The sequence below is a fragment of the Cebidichthys violaceus genome, unplaced genomic scaffold (assembly GCF_023349555.1).
Source record: "Cebidichthys violaceus isolate CVI_PGR_0920_01 unplaced genomic scaffold, fCebVio1.0.p SCAF_5, whole genome shotgun sequence".
Taxonomy (NCBI): Eukaryota; Metazoa; Chordata; class Actinopteri; order Perciformes; family Stichaeidae; genus Cebidichthys; species Cebidichthys violaceus.
This window is the reverse complement of record NW_027176705.1, coordinates 3,550,447-3,570,682: the sequence shown is the minus strand read 5'-3', so window position 1 is coordinate 3,570,682 and position 20,236 is coordinate 3,550,447. Positions and strand designations below refer to the sequence as shown.

The following is a 20,236-nucleotide window of genomic DNA, read 5'->3' as shown; positions in this document are numbered from 1 at the left end:
AATATCCACAAGGTTGCTCCATTGCTGGATGTACTTACTGTATATACTTGCATATCACAGTCTGCTATTGAAGCAAACAACTGGCCTCTGGAATCCCAACATGGCAGACAAATATAATTTTCTATTTTCTTAAGGAATACAATATTTACAGAGAATAAAACTACATCTGCATTATTGTAAGAATTTGTGATAACCTTGTTCTTTGCAGAGTAACACCTGCATATTCCAGAGCTCCCCCTTTGAAATGTATGAGAGACTATGTAAAAAGACAAGTATAAGAGACAAGCTAGTATAACCGTTCACAGTAATGATCATTGCATATACTACACACGCATATATACATGGTTTAGAAGAGTTCTTTTCTGTGTAACATGATGTTGCTCTATATCCAAAACTTCAGCTCAGTTGAAACAGCAGAGGTTGTGTAATGTTTATGTATGTAAATGTATATCCATACTGCTGGGTTCGGTAGTTTGTTTTGGGCGTTTTTTGGGGAAGATTCCATAATAAACTTTAAGGATATTGTAATTCAAGTGGTACTCCAGAGTAGGCAGTTGTCTGTCTGGAATAAGATAATACAGTCCATCATACTCCAGCTCTCCCCATTCTGTCCTAAGCCCCTCCGAACCAGACGAGCACTAGCCATTCATTTCAAACATCGTCCCTATCCTGATTGTGATCCTGATGCCGTTATAGAGCGGCAATTCTATAAGAGCTACCGTCCGGTTTTCTTAGCAAACATGTGACCCTGTAAAGCCCTTTGAGATGACAAACTGTGATTTGAGGCTCTAGCAAGCTACAATATCGGGGGAAACGCTTCAGAGATGGAGAGAGATAGTTTATAGTTTAGCCCTCTGCCGATCACAAAGGCTAAACTATAAGTCCGTCTTACTTCTTTGCGTTGCTTAGCATTATGGGCAGTTGTTGCCGATGCTGGAATAGTAACTTTTCCTGCAGGATATTCTGCCATTGAATGAGGCTTTCACCAAAGAAATGTGCACTCATATCTGCATTTGTAGAACAACCAATAGGAACGCCCTCTCTCTGAAATGACCTGGGATTGTCCAAAGTCTCCTGTCACGGGCTAGGTTTTCGAAAGAAAGCCTTTTCTAAAGAAAACCTAACTCTAGGAATTGCAGAAGTCTAATTTTCTCTCGGGCCACTTGAATTACAATATGCTGAAAGGTTATTACGGATTCAATAGACACTCATCCACACACATAGACACATTCTCTGTGGCATATGCCTTTGCTCAGGATGGTCAGAGTGCAGGGTGAACAATGCAGTGTCCCTGTGGCAGTTTGAGGTCCAGTACCCGTCAGAGCATGACTGCTTTTGATCTCTTTTTCCACATAATTACCTTCACTTGCTCCACTTGTTGCCCGGTGTCTGACAAGCAACTTTTTTAACCATTAGGCTGCTCTGCCCATATTCATACATGGTAATTATGAAGCTGCACAATGTGTGTATATATATATTTATTTATTTTGATAATAAGCAGTCACTGCTTTCAAGTTTTGCACTGGCCAAACATAATATGCAATGTACACTAGAACAAACACAAAGAACTAAAAGCTCATCAGCATCACTCACTCCTCGTCTTATCGCATAATGAACTTTCTGTTATTTTTGGAAGGCAGAGCTGATGTTGTCTCTACTTTTGGCTTAGACATGGATGCTTTGCTTTCTTAGTATGCTTGCTTGCTTCTTGCCAATAAGTCTGATTCTTTTTCCTTTGTTCTTTTTGCTGGTGGAGTTGGAGTTTCTCATTTCTGGTCTTTGTGTATTCAGACAGAGCATTTGTTAAAGTTAGGCAAAGTTATTTACACCGCTGCACTGAACATTGAGAGCAGGGTTTCTGCAGAGAAAGAGGTTTGCATCTGTGTTTAACATCAGTAATTGTAAAGTAATGTACTTTATCATTTTTATATGTTGGTCAGCAACAGTAAGAAGCTCAATTAAATTAAAAAAATTCACAGTTCCTTGTACTTTGTACCAGTTCTCAAGTACATGCTGTTTTATTTTGTTACTGTTTTGTTTTATTCTTCTATCTGTTTTTATTTGTTTCCTTTGCCTGTAAAGCACTTTGAATGACCTGTGTATATGATAAGGTGCTGTACAACTATAACTTGGTTTACCTTTTTAAGCTACCGGTGTATAAACATCCCACACTTGGTTCTCCGCCTGAAGCTGTGATTGTAATTAAGATAAATCCTATTAAGTTGTCCCTTGCTTTACACAGGTATAGTCAATAATGAATGCATGTTTTGTGTACCCTTGCTATCTGCAATCAAAACAGGACATCAAATGCCAAATTAGATTGGTAGCTGTGATCATAACATTTTGCACGTAGACATTTGGTTTTTGTGAAGAACCCACCTACCTCCTTTGCAGCAAACATAATGAGTGTCCATAAGCACTTGATTCTCCGAGGCTTCAATCACCATAATTACACAGCTAGATTTCTTTCCTATGTCAGAATCCACTAATTAACTGATATAAAATGCTACCCTTTTTTCTTCATTTAAATGTAAAAATATGATATTAAATATTATTTAGTGTGCAATTTTAATCATCATTTCATTTAAAAACCAGTAGAGTCAATGGATCAGACTTCCACTATCACTGAAAGGCAGACTGACAGTGGTGGAAATATATTTTTTTTTCTGTGCAATTTCAGCTTGTTCATTGGTGAATTTCCTCCCCTAGATAAAGGTGTCAATGCTTATTTTGGAAAAGCAAGAAAGCACATGTTAGTTTGATAGTACTTGAGGAGCATTGGTCTTAGTGAATTACCCTAGAATTATTTTTAAAAATTACTTTTTAGCAACGACGTGCACTCTCAGTTGGCTTCTTCCTATAAAAGTTGCAATTCCTACAACAAAAGCAAACAGATAAAACACATTTTGAGCTGTTGTCGTAACTGTTCCAGCACAGTGGTTTCAGGAGGTGTACTAATGGCGACATTCAAGGTTGCATTGAAAGCTACAGAGTCCATGTTTCAAAGGGACTGATGGTCTCACTTTTATCTGAAGGTTACATGTATGTGATGATATTGTGAAGTAAATGTCTATGTCAGCATAGAGAGAAAGGGTAGTAACTGATAGCTCTCATGGGCTCCATTCTGTGAATGAGACTTGTGCAGCAGATGCAGGAACATTATTTTCTTTGATTGTAATGGATTTACATTAAAAGGAGTCTGCTGAGACAGGATATGCAATCTTCTTAAATAACATTTTAAAATTTAAACTGAGGAACAAATGATGAAATACTCAAGATATTATTCATACAAAAGGAAATGATGCAAACTGCATTTATTGGAGTGAAAAAAAGCCTGTTCCCAACAGATTTTCTTTTCTTTTTTTCCCCTTCAGAAGCCAAATATAACTGGTCCACATTTGCTTGTGCAGAATGTGTGTCAAGCTTGTTTTCCTGGAGGCTTTTAATCCTTACTGGGGACTACACTTTCACCTCTAAATTTGACTCCTCCTATTAATCACGGGTCTTGAGAAATGTACTTTAAGTGGACAGCTGACTGTCTGTAAGGCACTAACAGGCCATCCACATTTTTTCTTCTCTACTGTTTGTGAGACCACTGTCCAGGTTGTGTTGGATTGTGTTTTGTGTTTTTGCTTCTTCTTCTAAAACCGGTCGTCTTGAATCATTTATCAACCCGATAGAAACCTCTATGCTGCTCGAAAAGATGTCAGGCGGGTTTTACTTCCGCTGATCGGCCTTGATCTCAGATAGACCTCTCCTGTGCTCGTGCTGTCAGACCTACAGGCTGCTGTGAGGATTTGGCTGTATTTCCTGAATCCCCCATTGTGCCGTTATTGACATGGTAGAGGAGGGATAGAAAACAAGCAAAATTGTATTTGAGCACTGAGAATGTAGGAGTAGTATAATGTATGGGGCAGTGATGCCTTTCCTCACTGTCAGGGCTTTATATGCTCCTCGTCATGGTTCTCTGCACTGCCTGATGACTTCATGGCCCCAAAATAGAGGTTTTCATCAGCAGAGACCTGCCTTGTCCACTAAACGATTAGACAGACATTCATTTCGGTATGATTGCTGGGCATCGTTCTGTAATCAATTTCAATGTTTCGGGCTAAGCAATGTGATGAGGTGGGTGGGGGTGTGTAACGTTAAAAGGCTGCTTTCAACAAGATGTCTCCTCATGTTATTTTCCCCTCTCTCTTTCTTACTCCAGGATAATTTCCCTGCAGGAAACCCAGAGCGTCTGCAAGATCTCAAGTCCACTGTTGATCTGCTGACCAGCATCACCTTCTTCAGGATGAAGGTAGCTTGTGTGTATGCGTGTGTGAGAGAATGTGTAGGTTGTATGGGCAGGGAGTACAATTTGATAGGCGATGGGGGAGTTTGGCACTTGAATTAAGAGGAATTGAACATAAGCATTGTAATAAATGATGATGGAGCACAACGCTATCCTTTGTAGATATCGTCTATAACCTTTAATCACAGCAGTGCAGTGACTGAGTGACTGTGACACCTTCAATACTGGCCATGCCTGTGAAATCTCACAACATTCAATTAAAAACATAAACCCACATTGATTTCAGGCACGTTTCGTTTAGGTTAAATCGATTCAAGCTCATAACTCCTGAAAACCTGTCCCTCTCAACACCGCTGGCCAGTCAAATCCAACTAACTTATGGCGTAACCCTTCTCTTGACTGCAGGCTGATGCAATGGGGTCATGATTGTGTAACGTGTGTTGACCTGTATACTGCAGTTAGCCGTTGTGTTTAAAAAAGTGTCCAGCTCTGTCTTGTTTCCTCTCCCTCCCTCTCCCCCAACAGTACGTCTTGACGTGCTACGCTATACGAAGGGCTCAGCTCCGTTCAGCTCTTTTTTGCGTGAGTGGGGGTGTAGCGCTGCTGCACTGAAGCAAAGCTAAGATGGCAGCTATGAGCAAAGGAATGAAATCTGTCACTTTAGGTTACCAATGCTTTCACTCTGTGCCATGCCCATGTTTTACTGCACTGTGTATACGCACAGCTGCTCACACACAGGAGCTACGGTGTTACTCTACGATATACTGCACATTTGTAGTCTGGCCACATGTCAATTATGATACATAATGGATGTAAGAAGGCTGCCCCTTTTCCACAAGGAAGTGATATCTTGGGATTAATACTTCATGTACTTGTAATACGATATCATTAAGTTATCACTCCACTGATGGATGGTCCTCTACATAGAAATCAATTTAAGACACAGCAACTGTCATTGATTTGGGTGGCTAACATCGTATTTAGTTATTGGATGATTTAATATGGTATTTATTGCTATGAGACTCAGGACAACACCAAACATTGTAATCATGTGTGTGTATTTGTGTGTGTGCGCAGGTACAAGAGCTCCAGAGTCCACCAAGAGCCAGTATGGTGGTGAAGGATTGCGTAAAGGCGTGTCTGGACTCCACATACAAATACATTTTTGATAACTGTCATGAACTGTACAACCAACTCCTTGACCAGGTAAACCGTTTCCAAATCCTTTTGACCATCACTACTAATCAACCTTCATAGCTTATTAAAGGCAGACTTCTACTGTTGCACAGGTACCAATAGCTTCTCGGCAAATTCATAGACCATCCAAAATGTGAATAAGTGCCAAATTTTGAGATCTCTGTATTCCTCACATTGGCATCTAGCAGATGTAGTGACGCACACACTAAACAATGTGTCATTTCAACACTTGTCAAGTTCTCACTTGGATTTAGTTCTCATGGGTTTTGAAACCCTCAAGTCTAGTGAAATCAACAACAAAGACATTTGTGTTAAAAAGATGAAATAGAGCGTAAGGTGTCAGTTATGAGGTGTGGGTAGTGTTAGAGTCTAATCAAAATAAGGCCTGCTAAATGGCTCTCGCGCCGGACAAGCTCCGTGCCTCTCAGCTTCAGAATCATCACCTTCTTTGGCTGCGCCGGCTGCTTGTTGATGATTGGCTCATTGGTCAGCTCAACCCTTGACGCGATTGCTTCCTTCTCCTCTGCCTACTTTCTAATCACACCAGTAATTACATAGTCATTGTATTTTCTTAGAGAAGAACAGGGAGGTAAACTCTTGCCTTGGAGATTGGTTTATTTTTTTAGTTGGCCAAAGTCCTGTCCCAGTGCCTATCACTCGTCTTGAGGTACTTTTCACCTTAAAAAACATTGCCTTATCTGTGGCTGAAGCAACCTTTGTGCATCTTGCTGCAAATGTTGAAAGGCTAAATATACTGTAAATGCAAACTGTAATTGTACAAATGTTGTTGCATTTGTTCACCCCTGTTTTGGTATGGGATGTGTCTGCCATCTGTTCAGCTTTAGTGTTCTTTTGTTTCTTTCATTATGGTTATTGTTGTTACGACTTCCCTGGGTTGAAAGCCATAAGCCAGGACTTAGCAAAATATTAAAAAAATTCTATTTCTAACAAGAGGATTTATTTTTTTATGGATAGTACACACAGGATACTGGCAAAGACTATCAACATTTAGGCACATTTGTTTAATGTCACTGAATGTTAACTGGATTTTATGAGTAAAGAGCAAGAGTTGCTAAACTTAAATGAAAGCAGCTGACAATATACCTGCTCTGCTGATTTATGTAATTACATAATCCACAAATCTACAAACTAGCAACTCAACATCTGGTAATTAGCCAGGCAGATAATCAACAATAACCAGATAACTCACCCTTAATGGAGTCTTTATGAACGTACTACATGCATCACTGCAAAAAGTGAGCTGTGAGCTAAATGATGTAGCTTTCTTAAATTCATGTAGAATACCTGAAACATTTGCATTTAATTACTGGTAGTCCTTAAAAAGTAATTATAATGATATCAAATAGAGTTACTACTTCGGGGCCACTCCAATTAATTTGTCAGTAACTCAAGGTAAAAACACAACTTTCTTAAATTTCCTGCCAGCTTCTAGCACTCACATTGTGCTTTCATCACGTATCACCTACATCCTGTCACAAAAATCACATCCCTTTTCAGCTTGTCCTTTGTGTTGATGTGTGACAGTGCCGGGAATATGAATTCAATTCAACATGGCTAAAAATCAATAGGCTATATGTCATGACTGACAATCAGACAATACAAATGTTCACCGTGTCTTTTGCAAACTTTGAGTGAAGGCCTTCAACCTTCTAAGAAACAGAGAGTCTGCGGTGAAGAGTCATATAAAAGCAGCCAAGCCTCAGGCAGCACTTACCTGATTCAAATCACTATCTCATCTGTTTAAGGCACCATTTTAAGAACTAGCATGCCACGAGCAGCTGAAGGTATGTTCTCATATTAAGAGCTCATAGTCACTTATTTTTATTTTCAGGAAACACAGCATCATCCAGTCATCTGTTATAGTTTGCTTCTCCAAACACATGGAGATTTTCATGGGCTAGTTTACTTGCTTTGGCCTCGTCTGAGTAAATAATCAGGCAACAGGCAGCTCCGCCGAATTATTTTTACGGTTTACTTCCCAAGGAGAATGGCCTCCCCACCTCAGAAGATAATGTCCTTTAAGATAATGGCTGCAATCCGCTCAAAAGTTGAATAATAAGCTTTCTTTGTTTAAACAGCCTGAGGGGTTGTAAGCAATTACCAAACCAGAGAGATAGACACTTTCCCTAATTACATCTTCGTCCACCACAGTTTCACAATTGACACACTCTCTATCATTGTTTCCTCCACGGCAGAAGAAAAAGACATCAACTACATTCCAGAGCACATCTCACTGTGACTCTAAATTATTATGTTCACATACACTAGGTAGCCTTTGACTCAGCGGATGGAACACATTTCAGACCCTAATTCTCCAGTTGCTAACAGTGACTGAGTGCTGCGACACAAGAGCTGACACGGTGGCCAGGCAGGCAGTGAAATATCCACGCTCCAACGAGGCATCTTCCATAACAAACAACAAAGCTTTCTGCCTCTGCTTAGGCGTAAAATGACTGGGAGGAGGAAAGACAGGGAGAATCTGGCTTAACCATTTCTTTAATCCTGGCAGAAAAAGTAGGAATTTGAAAAGCAAGACGAAGGATAAATGGAAAGAGGGCAAAGGGATAATGAAAAAAGGGCAAAGGGAAAAAGGACCATATTTTCTTTCTGGCTCATCCACTGGGAATGAATGTGGATGGGCAAATGATGGTACACAAACCAGAAATGCCTTGTAGCATACACATAATTCTATGATAAATGAACACGTATATATGCACACATTCTTATATATTATGCAAATACTAATGCATAAGTAGACAGATGAATAGAAGCAATCTGGTTTGGAAGAGGGAGGTTGGTGAATGTTGACAGGCGTGCAAAAGCAGGGACCCACTATGCCTGTTTGTGAGACGAGCCACGGAGGATCTAGAAGACTACTCTACTTGTTACTGAGCAAGTGATTCAAATTGATTTGATAGGTATCTCTCTAATGGACATTATCACATATTTGCCAACAATACTCAAATGGTTGATTTAACTGTGTTTGACGAACACATTGTTTGTTTTCAGAATGTGTGCCTTTGAGTTTATTTTTGTTCTCCAATAATTACACATACGACCTATTTTCTCTGAACGTTAAAATGCATTGCAACAGCTTCGGTTCTACCCACAGCTCTTTCTCTCTTGGGAATTTGGTCACATTCTCCACGAACATCTTTCAATCAGAGACTCTGTAATTTGTGTCACATTGTGAGAATTGATGAGGAGCCAGTGATATGGTAATGCTGATTCCTCCCACACAGGGCCTGAAAGTGCTAAACAATAAACATAAACCACTAGCTACCCTCTGGAGGAGTGATACACTGCTATGAATATTTCTGCAGGTTCCCCCTCCACCATTATGAACTTGAAGTATAGTGAAACTACACTGCGCGTTGAGTTCAGTACAGTATTCATCCCCTAGTACAGCTGAGAGTAAAGCCCATGGGTGTGTTGTTGACTGTAAAAAGACAGTAAGCTACTTAATCACCTTTAACAATGTGTTTGTACCTACTTGAGGTGAATACAGATGAGCAAAGGGAGATGTTTTAGCAGGATGCATTCTGCATCCCATTTAATAGGGATGACACAACCTTCAGTGTCCTTCATACATGCATACAGCTATGATACACCCACAGACAGGTTTTGCATAGCTGAGTCACCTCCTGCAGAGATGGTTGCTTCATTATATCATGCTTCCAATTGAACACATATTTATCTTGTACCAGCATATATCCCCCTGATGGCCCAGGTCTTTCTCTTTGAACTCATTAACTATGGGTTTGGGGCCAAAATGGATTGCAGGCCAATTTCTTATAGCTTTGATCTAAACATCGTTTTATATTCTTCAGTAATCACTTGTTAACTTTTCAATATTTTGAATTTCATGATTAATGGACCAAACAAATGTGTCTCAGGTGCTGCTTGCCTTCATTTTATGGTGACACGAAGCAGTGTTGTTTTGCGTCTCAGCCATTCTTTACCAGTTCTAGTAGCATACTGTAGAATAGATGATTTAATCTACTCTATTGGGTTTGTGAACTAGAAGGTTAACATGCATCCCAACACGGCCTTTGATTCTGTTACATATAAAGCTCCCTGTTGCCTACACATTGAAAAGCAGTGCATTTTTCATGTCTTGCTATGTAGCACACACTAGTGAGTATACTAATCTTTCTAATGCATTTCTTTGCCATAAAACCTTGAATTGCAGCTGTGTTTGAAAGGTGCTGTGACATTAAATGAACCTTCTTGCCTTAAGTTCTTAAGCCACTTTAGACTTGTACTAAACCAGCAAAATGTTGCAGAAAGTAATGTTCAGGTGTTTTTAATTGAATTATTCTCTTTAGATGACCAACATGTAACTCCAGACTAAAGACACTATATTTGGACATGTCAAATCAGTTGAGCCAACTTACTGTATATTTTCAGGCTGTTGGGTGTAAATGAGAACTCATCAGTGTTTGTCCCTGAATGTATACATCAAAATGTATTTTCACACATTAAAATATTAAACATGACAGTAGTGCAACTTAGAGTTTTCAACAACAATGATTTACAAGCATGACATCATTTTCATGAATTTAAACACACACATTCAATTCAATTCAATTCAATGTATTTTTGTATAGCCCAAAATGGAACCTTCACATCAGAACAGGAAAAACTCCCCCAAAAATCCTTTAGGGAGCCGGGCATTAGAAGAGTTTGTACCATTTTTTTTTCTTCTGCTTGTTGGTGATCTGGCTCTGAAGATCTTTTTCTGTGGCCTGGAGGGAAGACTTCTCCTGCTGCCAAAGGAAACGCTCAATTTCCAAACAGATCTTCTGTCTTTTTCAGAGCTGCTTTGACCCTGTTTATCTCCGCTCTCTGTTCCTCCAGCTGGGCTTGGGAAATCTGGTCGAACATCTGCTTAGCTTCCTCCTCCAATGTTTGAAGAGTAGCTATGTTCTTCAGCTGGGCATGATCGAGGTCCCTGCAGGTTTTTTCCAGGTGTTCCGTGAGGGATAACTGTTCCTCAAAACGGAGAGCGCTCCGTTTCTAACAGATCCACCTTTTGCTGTTCAAGTTCAGCCACACAGGAGGCTCTGGTCTCCTGCAGCAGGGAGGCTTTCTCCTGCTCCCACTGGAGACGGTCAGCTGCAAACTTCTTGTTCTCTTTTGTCTGCAGCTCCAGGTGGGTCGATCTGGCTTTCTGCCACTGGTCACTTTCAGTCTTTAACCCCTGCTGGGTCGCCATCAGAGCAGTCTGGAGCTTTTGAGTCTTCATCTTCTGCTGTTCACCTTGAGCCACACAGGAGGCTTTGGTCTCTTTCAGCAGGAAGGCTTTCTCCTGGTCCCACTGGAGACGGTCAGCTGCAAACTTCTTCTTCTCCTTTATCTGCATCTCCAGGTGGGTCTGCCTGGCTTTCCTACACTGGTCATGTTCAGTGTACAGCTCTTGCTGGGTCGCCTTCAGAGCAGTCTTTACAGAGCTGAGCTTTTCTTTCTCCATCTTTTGCTGTTCAAGTTCTGTCTTTTTCAGAGCTGCTTTGATCCTGTTTGTCTCCGCTCTCTGTTCCTCCAGCTGGGCTTGGGACGCCTGGTCCCTTTCTAACATCTGCGTAGCTTTCTCCTCCAATGTTTGAAGAGTAGCTATGTTCTTCAGCTGGGCGTGATCGAGGTCCCTGCAGATTATTTCCAGGTGGGCCGAGAGGGATAACTGTTCCTCAAAACGGAGAAACTCTGTTTCTAACAGATCTTCTGTCTTTTTCAGAGCTGCTTTGATCCCGTTTGTCTCCGCTCTCTGTTCCCCCAGCTCTGCTTGATGGACTGCCTGGAATATCTTCAGCGTCTGCTTAGCCTCCTTCTCCTGTTTTGCAAAATGAGCTATGATCTTCACCTGGTCCTGATAAAGTTTACAGTCTGTGAAGGAAGACTTCTCTTGCCACTGTAGATGTCCATTCTTCAGCTCCTGCTCGGCCTTATCAAGAGCAGCCTTGAGCTTAATGTTGACATCTAACTGTTCAACAATTCTAGCCTGACAGAAGTTCCTAAATATCTCCATCTCCTCCTCGGTGGTAGTTTTAGGCTGAACGTGACGCTCAGTCTCAGGTCCTGTGATTCTTTCAGAGATCCTGCGATCCTGTTCGTCTCCGCTCTCTGTTCGTCCATCTGGGCTTGATGGACTGCCTGTGCTCTTTCCAGGGTCTGCTTTGCTGCTTCCTGCTCTTGTGCTCGTAAGGAAGCGATGAGCTCCACCTAACCGTTAGCAGCAGAAGGGCGTTCCGCCTTGGGGCTCCGTAGAACAAAGCCTAGTATCAGATGCGGGTTGCGACAAGCCCCGCAGTGCCCTACAACCAGTGTTTCCTTTCACGCTGTTTCTAGCTAGTGCTGAGCCAGATAGCAAGTGCTATCAAACCATGATGTGACTAGCAACATGGTGGAAGTTATCTATTGACGCACGCAGCCTGAGTGGCAGCAGCTTGGCAAGCAGAGTGTTCTCTGCTGAAGGTCCTCTGCTTTGGAAGCAACGTCGCAACGAAGCCAGACGTATTTCACAATCAGCGCAACTATGCTAACCGGCGCACCTAAATTCACCAACCTCTCAACTATAATTGCCAAAAGAACCATATCCGTCTTCGTAAAACAAATACTTCTAAAATAACATATTAATTAAGATGGCAAATGATTGGACTTACCTTAAAACTTGGTCCTGCTCGGTCGGTCAGAATCTGATCAGGATGCCAAGTCCACGCTCAGAGTTTACGTGTCACGTTGGTGATGTGACGTTTCCTTATGCAGAGCGTCACTTTGGGATTCAGTCAAGTAAAGTTTACTTGATTTGTTTACATTCAGGTTATACTAAGGCATATTTACGCAATGTTTAAGTGTTTGAATGAATAAACTTTTGATTTCATACATTTCAGTTACATTTTACTTAAAAATATTATTTAATGTTTATGAGGGCCAAGAATGTTTTTTTTGAGTGTATGCAAATTAGAAATTAAATGAGCCTTTGATCAATATGATGCCTGGGATGGAACCTCCCATGGATTGAGGAGTAATCTGTTTTTATGACCATGGCACACTCGATGACTTAACTTTTGCAGTCTCAAACCCAAATGATTAAAGTAGTGAACCCTGGGTTGACACGACTGACTGTCACAGAATCAGCTGTAAGCCGTGTATGTGTTTCTTGTTCCTGTGAGATTAAATTCTGTAGCTCCTCCAGCTTAAACGTCATCCTTGCATCACCAGATATTCAAAACAAGAATCAACGTCATGAGACATAATTTCATTATTGTAGGAATTGATTAGGTTGTAAGGATTGGGTCAATGATGAATTGACTAGTGTTGCATTTCCATTTCCCAAGCTCTCACTAAAACATCTCCTCTCCGTACTGCACAGAAGTCAATTGGCTTAAGGCCGTTAAATAATTCAACCTAAATTATTCAATAACTGATTGGAACATATTTCATTTTTAACACAATTTTATTTTCACCAACATACATCAAGCATAGATTTTGCTTTACACACACAAATGAGAGAATGTGTATTGCCTCTTGGGAGGGTATGTCCCCATAGTACACAGTCACACAGTAGATTATATTTGTCATCGTCGGTGAGCATAAGCGCGGGTGTGTTTGCATGTTGTCGTGTCTCTGTATGATACAGAGCTGTCAGTATGGCTGAGTGTGTTCTAGTATGTGCACTCAGCTTTGTGTTTTCTGCTTGTTTTCTGTGGAACCTTTTCATGGCAGAGTGAATGATTGTGACAGTTTTTGACCGGAGATCAGTGTGGTTACACTCAGTGTGGGGTGAGCAGATGGCAGTCAGTGAGAGGTTTCATATTTAACACCTTTCACCAAGGTACAGACATACAGAGATTTCTGCGACACACTTTGACACACACTCACATCTACATAAGCACATAACGGAGGGTGATTACGCTTTTAAAACTTTAAAGTTGTGATCCTAAAGATTTTGCGTTTGATGTATCTGTTTCCGATGCAGCCAAACAAACTCACATTGTTGTAATAAAGAGCTTTTACATTACATTAAAGAGCTCAGTTGATAATCTGCCTTTTCTATCATGGCTGTGAGCAATCACTATCTGATTTTACGCTGCGCATGGCGGGAGTAGTGTTCCACACACACAACAGCAGGGCACAGTGATCGTAGTTGGTAACCACGCTGAGGAGTTGGAGGTTTACAGCCTGCAGCTCTTCATCTAGCAGCTCACTGTGACTTATTGTTCTGTTACTCCCTGCAATATTTAAAACGAATTCACTGTAAAAAAAAAAAAAAAACAAATGCAGAAAATGACTATGTCTTGTATTGTGGACAAGATGAATACACTATGTTTTTCTGTGACCGCCTCCCAATAAAGAACACCTTTTATTGTTGCAGAAGGAAATGTTCAGTTTGCATTATCAATAGCAAACAGCAGAACAATATACATGCATCCTTTCTTTCCTGTGTATCCCTTCTGCCAGTAGTTTGAATCCAACATGGGGATGTCAGACTCCAGCACTAACAATGATTAATACTTTATAATCACATAATGTAAATACCTTATTGCTGAAAAAAAATCTGACCGTGAATAAATAAATTGTGAGATGTAGAATATGGCTTTGGATGATTTAGGCTCATTTGAATGTGTCATCTACCATAATACTATTCTGACCCTTACTTCTTAGTAAGTTCAATTTTTATAAAATGCAAGTATATTATTCATTGTATAGTATCAAAAAAAAGAGTCATGGCAAGATAATATGACATGCAATACAGAATAAATGTGTTGAAAAGTCAGTTACTGTATTTACATCAACCATCTTTGTTTGGCTTTCTCTTTGTGATCCCAGGCAACCTGTTATTTTTGCGAAATACCCAAATTTAAATTTGTCTTTGGACTCTCACCATCCTTATTTTATTCTCTGTAGAGCCGGAAGCAGGACATTCCCCGAGAGGAGCAGGGTCCGTCTATAAAGAACCTGGACTTCTGGCCAAAACTCATCACTCTCATGGTGTCAGTAATCGATGAGGACCGGACAGCTTACACTCCAGTCATTAACCAGTATGTACTTCTTTTTATTTTATCATCCAACCTTTTTACCAAGCAATCTGATTATATACATGTTCAACATGTGCTTAATTATCAGTTGCTCTGTCAGGCATTCTCATTACACATACATTGTTGAACATTGTGTTACCATTACACCATTTGCATGTAATCATATATCCTCCATTTAATTTCAAAGGTATACATGAGTACACTAAAAACACACTTAACAGGCAGAGAGAGACAGAGTTTTCAGTGTTTGCTATAAGGCGTCATGCTGTTGGGTTTTAATGGACATAGATGTTGTTGACTGGTAAGGAGGTTTAAGAAAGTGTTTGTTTGTTTGTTTGATATGGAAATATTGTAAAAAAAATAAATAAATAAAAAAATAAAATAAAATAGTGATGTTTGGTTATTTAGTAAGACTCATTGTAATTCAACATTTGTTTAATTGTTCAATATTTATAATTTGGTTCTCTATTTCTGTATTTATTTGGCTTAGTTAAGGCCAATTTGTGCTTCATTTTTCATGACACATGATTAAAAAGACAAGGGAGAGAAATCCTTCTTGAACCTCATGTTGATTCATTTTATAACCCTAAACCTTCATATTGGTTTTTTTTAGAGAATGTGAGTGAAAATAAAAAAAACCTTCTTGCTCTTGTAAATGTGATATTCGAGACATGAATGAACACAGTGTTGTGTAAGAAGGCTGGGAGGCAGCCAGAGAAGCCAGCTGTAAAAAATGCTTTGTTTGTACGGCGAGCCATAGAATGGATGGATAAAAAGGGGAATGCAGTGTTGCAAAATTATATAACAGATGAGAGATTTGTTTGTAGAAAAAAAGTGATAGAGGGCTGGTTTTGGGGATGGTGTTGAGGGAACTTTTGTGTTTGCGTCCTTGTGATGATTTGGTTAATAAAATCAAATAAATTACTGTGGAGATGAAGCATATTTGTCATTTCTCTTTCTGTTTTGCTCATATATCCTCTCACGCTCTCGCCTCCCCCTTTTTCTTTTCTCCTTTCTCTTGCTGATTTACGATGCTTATTAAGACTCTGTTTATGCCCTAAGCTTTCTCTCCTACACTGTCTAATGATAGATTTGCAATATTCATGCCCATTTCCTCCACATTCCCCTGGTCAAGTTCCAGAGTGACAACAACTCTGATGCTTTTTCACTATAAACCCAGGAGTGGACTTGTTGCTTTTAAATAATGGGAGCAGTTGCCAGAGGAAAAACTGCTCAAATGTTTCTCTGTTGCTCTGTGCTGAGAACATTTATTGGGAATCATGCTTAGCTTTTTGAGCCAATAGACTGATCTACATACAGAATTTATTTTATTATTGGAAACATAAAATTGGATACTGCAGGTGTTTTTAAAACTGTGAAAGATAAGAAGCTTTAGAGATTAATTCCATGAATACTCATCATGCAGATTTAAAACCACATAACATCATTCATTTCACCACATCGGAGTAGATTGTAAACCATCTACAAGCATACAAGTAGCTGCAGATGTTATATTCATTTTTGCCATTTTTTTTTATTGACTGCCTCGCCCACAGTGCACCACGTACTTGCATGATGAAACCAAAGAATAACTGAGGTTGGGAGACAGATTCTAAGAGTGATAGAGATGAAAGAGGGAGCAATTGTTTCTGGGATTCTTGTTTTGTTTTTTTTGTTGTTTTTTCCCAGTTGTCACCAGGAGCACAAATTCGCCTTCTAATCTCAGTATTTGTTCCTTTCCTCCATAAAAGGATGTGCTGTAGGCTGGGGAGGGAAGAAGAAAGTGTGTGTGTGTGTGTGTGTGTGTGTGTGTGTGTGTGTGTGTGTGTGTGTGTGTGTGTGTGTGTGTGTGTGCAGGCGCAGGCACACTTGGGCATTGGTTTGTTGCCAATGTCCTGCCTGAGCAGATGATTTCTGTTTCAAAGCAGATCGTCAGACAAATGTGTTTTGCTGTCGGAACCGGGGCGGTCTCCAGCATAAGTAAAACATTTCCAACTAAATTGACCTTTCTCAGGCCAAGGCCCTGTCATCTATAAATGTCCTAGTATAACTGTCTGAAGATGCGGGTGATTAAACCAATGACACCTCGCATTCAAGCTTTGACTGAAAATCTATAGGCATTCAAAATAGCAGATTACTCTCCAAATAGGTTGTCTCTCTCTCTCTCTCTCTCTCTCTCTCTCTCTCTCTCTCTCTTTCTCTCTTTTTTTTTTGTTATGTCATTTCCTCTTGCACTTTTTCTCATCTCAATGCCCCGTGCATGCATCACCATTCCACCCCAATTCAACCAGGTTTGAAAATGACCCGGGATTGTTAGATTAAGAGATTCACTACCCATGTCTCCTTGCACATCTGTTAAGTCGTTTGTTAGAGATTCAGGCTGGGCCAAGCCATCAGGCCACCCAGTCGAGTGTGTCATTGTACGGAAATGAGTCTGATTGGAATCTGTTTCAATTCCATCAGGTTTCCACAGGAGCTGAATGCGGGCAAGATCAGCGCTGAGATCATGTGGAGCCTCTTTGCCCTGGATATGAAGTATGCAATGGAAGGTGAGTAATGCTGCTGATCAGACAATTATCTCTTGCTTGAAGGCATGCTTGTATGTGTAAGGGAGTGAATGAGCTCTGAAAATAAATGGTATAAATGGATTGACTGTTGGTTAAGAATAACACGTTACACTTGATTGTGTAACAATGTGCACAACATCCAGAGTAGTCACTACTGAATGAATAGCTACGTGTTAGCTATTTACTAATTAGCAGTTAATTCGTATTTGTCCCTTCTACTTCCTGAGTACCTACTCAGGAAGAAGTGTTAAGTGTTACTGGGCTGTACCGGCTGTTTATTGGCTGGTGTCACAGTGTTGTTTATCGGCTGTGTCTGGCTGTGGTCAGCTCTACTGCCTATCTAGATTGCACTCCTCTGATTTCACTCTATTGATCATTATAGAGGAACTGGAACTTCTTTTAATCAAGATAAACAATTGATTTATGGTATAATCGAAAACAGAAGAGATGCTCAGGTTAGTGCGTTAGTGTGCTACTGTGTGTGTGTGTGTGTGTGTGTGTGTGTGTGTGTGTGTGTGTGTGTGTGTGTGTGTGTGTGTGTGTGTGTGTGTGTGTGTGTGTTCCTGTACTAACTATGTGGTCCAATTATCCTCACAAGCAATATACAAGGGACATGAGTAAAGTATAGAGGATTTTGTATTATTATTTATGGAACATTTTAGGGTTAAGGTGATTTTCATTCCGGTATTGGGTCTGTGTATCTCTTCAGTCGTAGGTGGGTAGTAGCCGTAAGTTAAACAGTTTGAAATCGTATCAACACAATTTACCATAATTATGGATACACAACAGCCATTACAAACACAAGTGTTGAACTTATTATATTAAATTGTAACTAGACAACAATTAGTATATAAGAAGAACTGCCTATAGTGTTGAGGATAACGGCATAAAAAGGGAATTTTGCACCATACGAGTGATTTACAATCTGTAATCTAGCATGAGCCAAAATAATCAATCAATTTCTTCCACTATCGCTAATTACTCAAGAGTGTAAATCCGTCATTCCATAGCAGTTCTACGGTTCCTAATTTAAACAGTAAATGTGCTGCAAAATGTATTTCACATTTAGGATTCTTGTCATCTTCAATAATTTAGTATTTTGTCAACACAAGTCTATTTATTTCCAAAGACAGCAGAGACTCACAGTGATCAAGCAATAAATCTAAGATCTGCTCTGCTAGTAAGAAGATAGATGTGTCTGATTTTAACGGGGGTTTTGACTTCATTCCCCACCTGCTCTATCTCAAACTCAGCTTAAGCTTTATCACCCAGAAATCCTGCAATATGACATATGCAGCACACACCATGCTCAAGTCCTCTCACTTTTGTATCAAACCAAAGTGTGTAGGACACAGTTTTACATTTGATTTAGTGGGAGAACATTACCATTCTCAGCAACATTTTGGAAATCAGTACAAATGTGTTGCACCTCATGTGAGAGGTATTTGGTGCTCTTATCTGCTTTGGCCCCACTTTGACATTTATGTTGATGCAGGTGTTTTTTTTATACATATCTTGCTGGAATCCAAGTTGAACCTGTGAACCACCTCGATGTTGAACTAGAAATCTCAGAGGCCATGGTATTTGCAACTTTAATGATGACAGAGGGTTTGGAGGAGAAGCGGTAAGAGAAGCATTGGATCCGATTGAGGTCAAGGATTGAAAATGCTCACAGGCAGAGATGCACCAGAAAAGCTTGTTGGTGATTTATCCTCATCTACACGGCACGTACCTGCCGCTTTCTAAGTGCTAAGCCATCTTGGGTCGCTATGGTAACCAGGTGCCACTGCAATCTGCAGCGCCTCGATATGCCCACACAAAGGACACATATAGATTCTGCCCATGCAATGTTATGTTAAATATGAGGTGGTTTTAAATATGATCTGCCTTTTGGAACCAGAATGTGTATGGAAGCGTCATTGGTGTGTGGCACATATGTGTTTCTGTGGAGAGGTTTGGATTATGCGAACTGAGATTTACATAAAATCACTAATCCTGACCCTTTTTACACTTCCACATGTATCATTTTGACATTCACTATATCCTTGTTAAGTGTACTTTGATACATTGGTGTATTATTTAATGAACACAAAGGAGTCAGCTGTCAAGACTACCAGTAGCCCCTATCTTATATTTGTGGTAATGTAGAAGTTACTCAGACTTCCATTGCCTTTTGTCATAAATGTTGTTACTTGTTACCTCATCTCTTCCCTTTGCCTAAAGAGAAAAAAGTCACTTTGAATATGAATTATCCATCAACCTTGTTTCATCATCTGGCAATGCAATGAACTGAAACTGTGGCTCTGTACTGGAAGGATAGTGACCTCTGTATGTTTTGTGTTGTAACACAAACTTGCTGATTTTGCACAAAATTCAATCCCACTGACATTCTGTAAAATGTTGTTTTACATTTTATAATTAATAAATTATTGGTTCCTAAGCTGTTGTTACAAACAAAGCCAGAGTTAGCACATGTGTTAGTCCTGTACGTTGTTTACATAGCCATGGCCATGCATGCATATTAGTGAATTGGAGTCTGACTCCCCAGTGGAGCTAATGGCTGCCGCTCTGCACTCATACAGTGGTTAGCTCTTATAACAATATCCAGATCAACGTGGTCATCATGCAAGTGTATCGCCCACTCTATGGTTCCACCCTAAACACAGAAAGCTCTGTCAGCCCTTTTGCCATTGTTTGTCTGTGGTTCAGCTGTCTCCAGATGTTGAGAGCTGTTTGGAGGCAATAGATGTGCTCTGATTTCCGCATTGCATACAGGAGATAGCTTGTATTAAATCTATTTTAATGTTAAAGAATATTAAATGCTTTTTGAGATGTACAGAAGCGAAACAACTTTTAGCATTTGTAACATTATTGTATTCAGTAAATCAAAACAGAAAACTTTGTGAGCAACATAAAGATACACATTGCGTTCACAATACTCAGGTAAAATGTAAATGTAAAACGTATTTCTTTAGATAATCAACAATAAAAACCTCTGTGGACACTTTTTTGAAGGTTAATATTCACAGTTAAGTAAATCAATAAAGATATAGAGAACAACACACAGAGCAATTGTTACGGTCGGATTGTATGTGTGCATATATGAGTCAGGGCAGCTGGAC

General features: G+C 40.0%; 1 protein-coding gene across 3 annotated transcripts in view; it reads left to right on the top strand.

Moving 5' to 3' along the window:
* The window catches only part of LOC137887311 (protein unc-13 homolog C), a 98,333-nt gene that overhangs the window by 43,598 nt on the left and 34,499 nt on the right, over positions 1 to 20,236 (top strand). For all 3 annotated transcript variants that reach the window (XR_011105047.1, XM_068730184.1, XM_068730183.1), the window contains exons 15-18: positions 4,211 to 4,300; positions 5,372 to 5,500; positions 14,417 to 14,550; positions 17,011 to 17,096. Coding sequence is in view for 2 of the 3 variants with exons in the window: in XM_068730184.1 (XP_068586285.1) it covers positions 4,211 to 4,300; positions 5,372 to 5,500; positions 14,417 to 14,550; positions 17,011 to 17,096 (439 nt within the window). In the remaining variant the exon portion in view is untranslated. The remainder of the gene's footprint in view (positions 1 to 4,210; positions 4,301 to 5,371; positions 5,501 to 14,416; positions 14,551 to 17,010; positions 17,097 to 20,236) is intronic.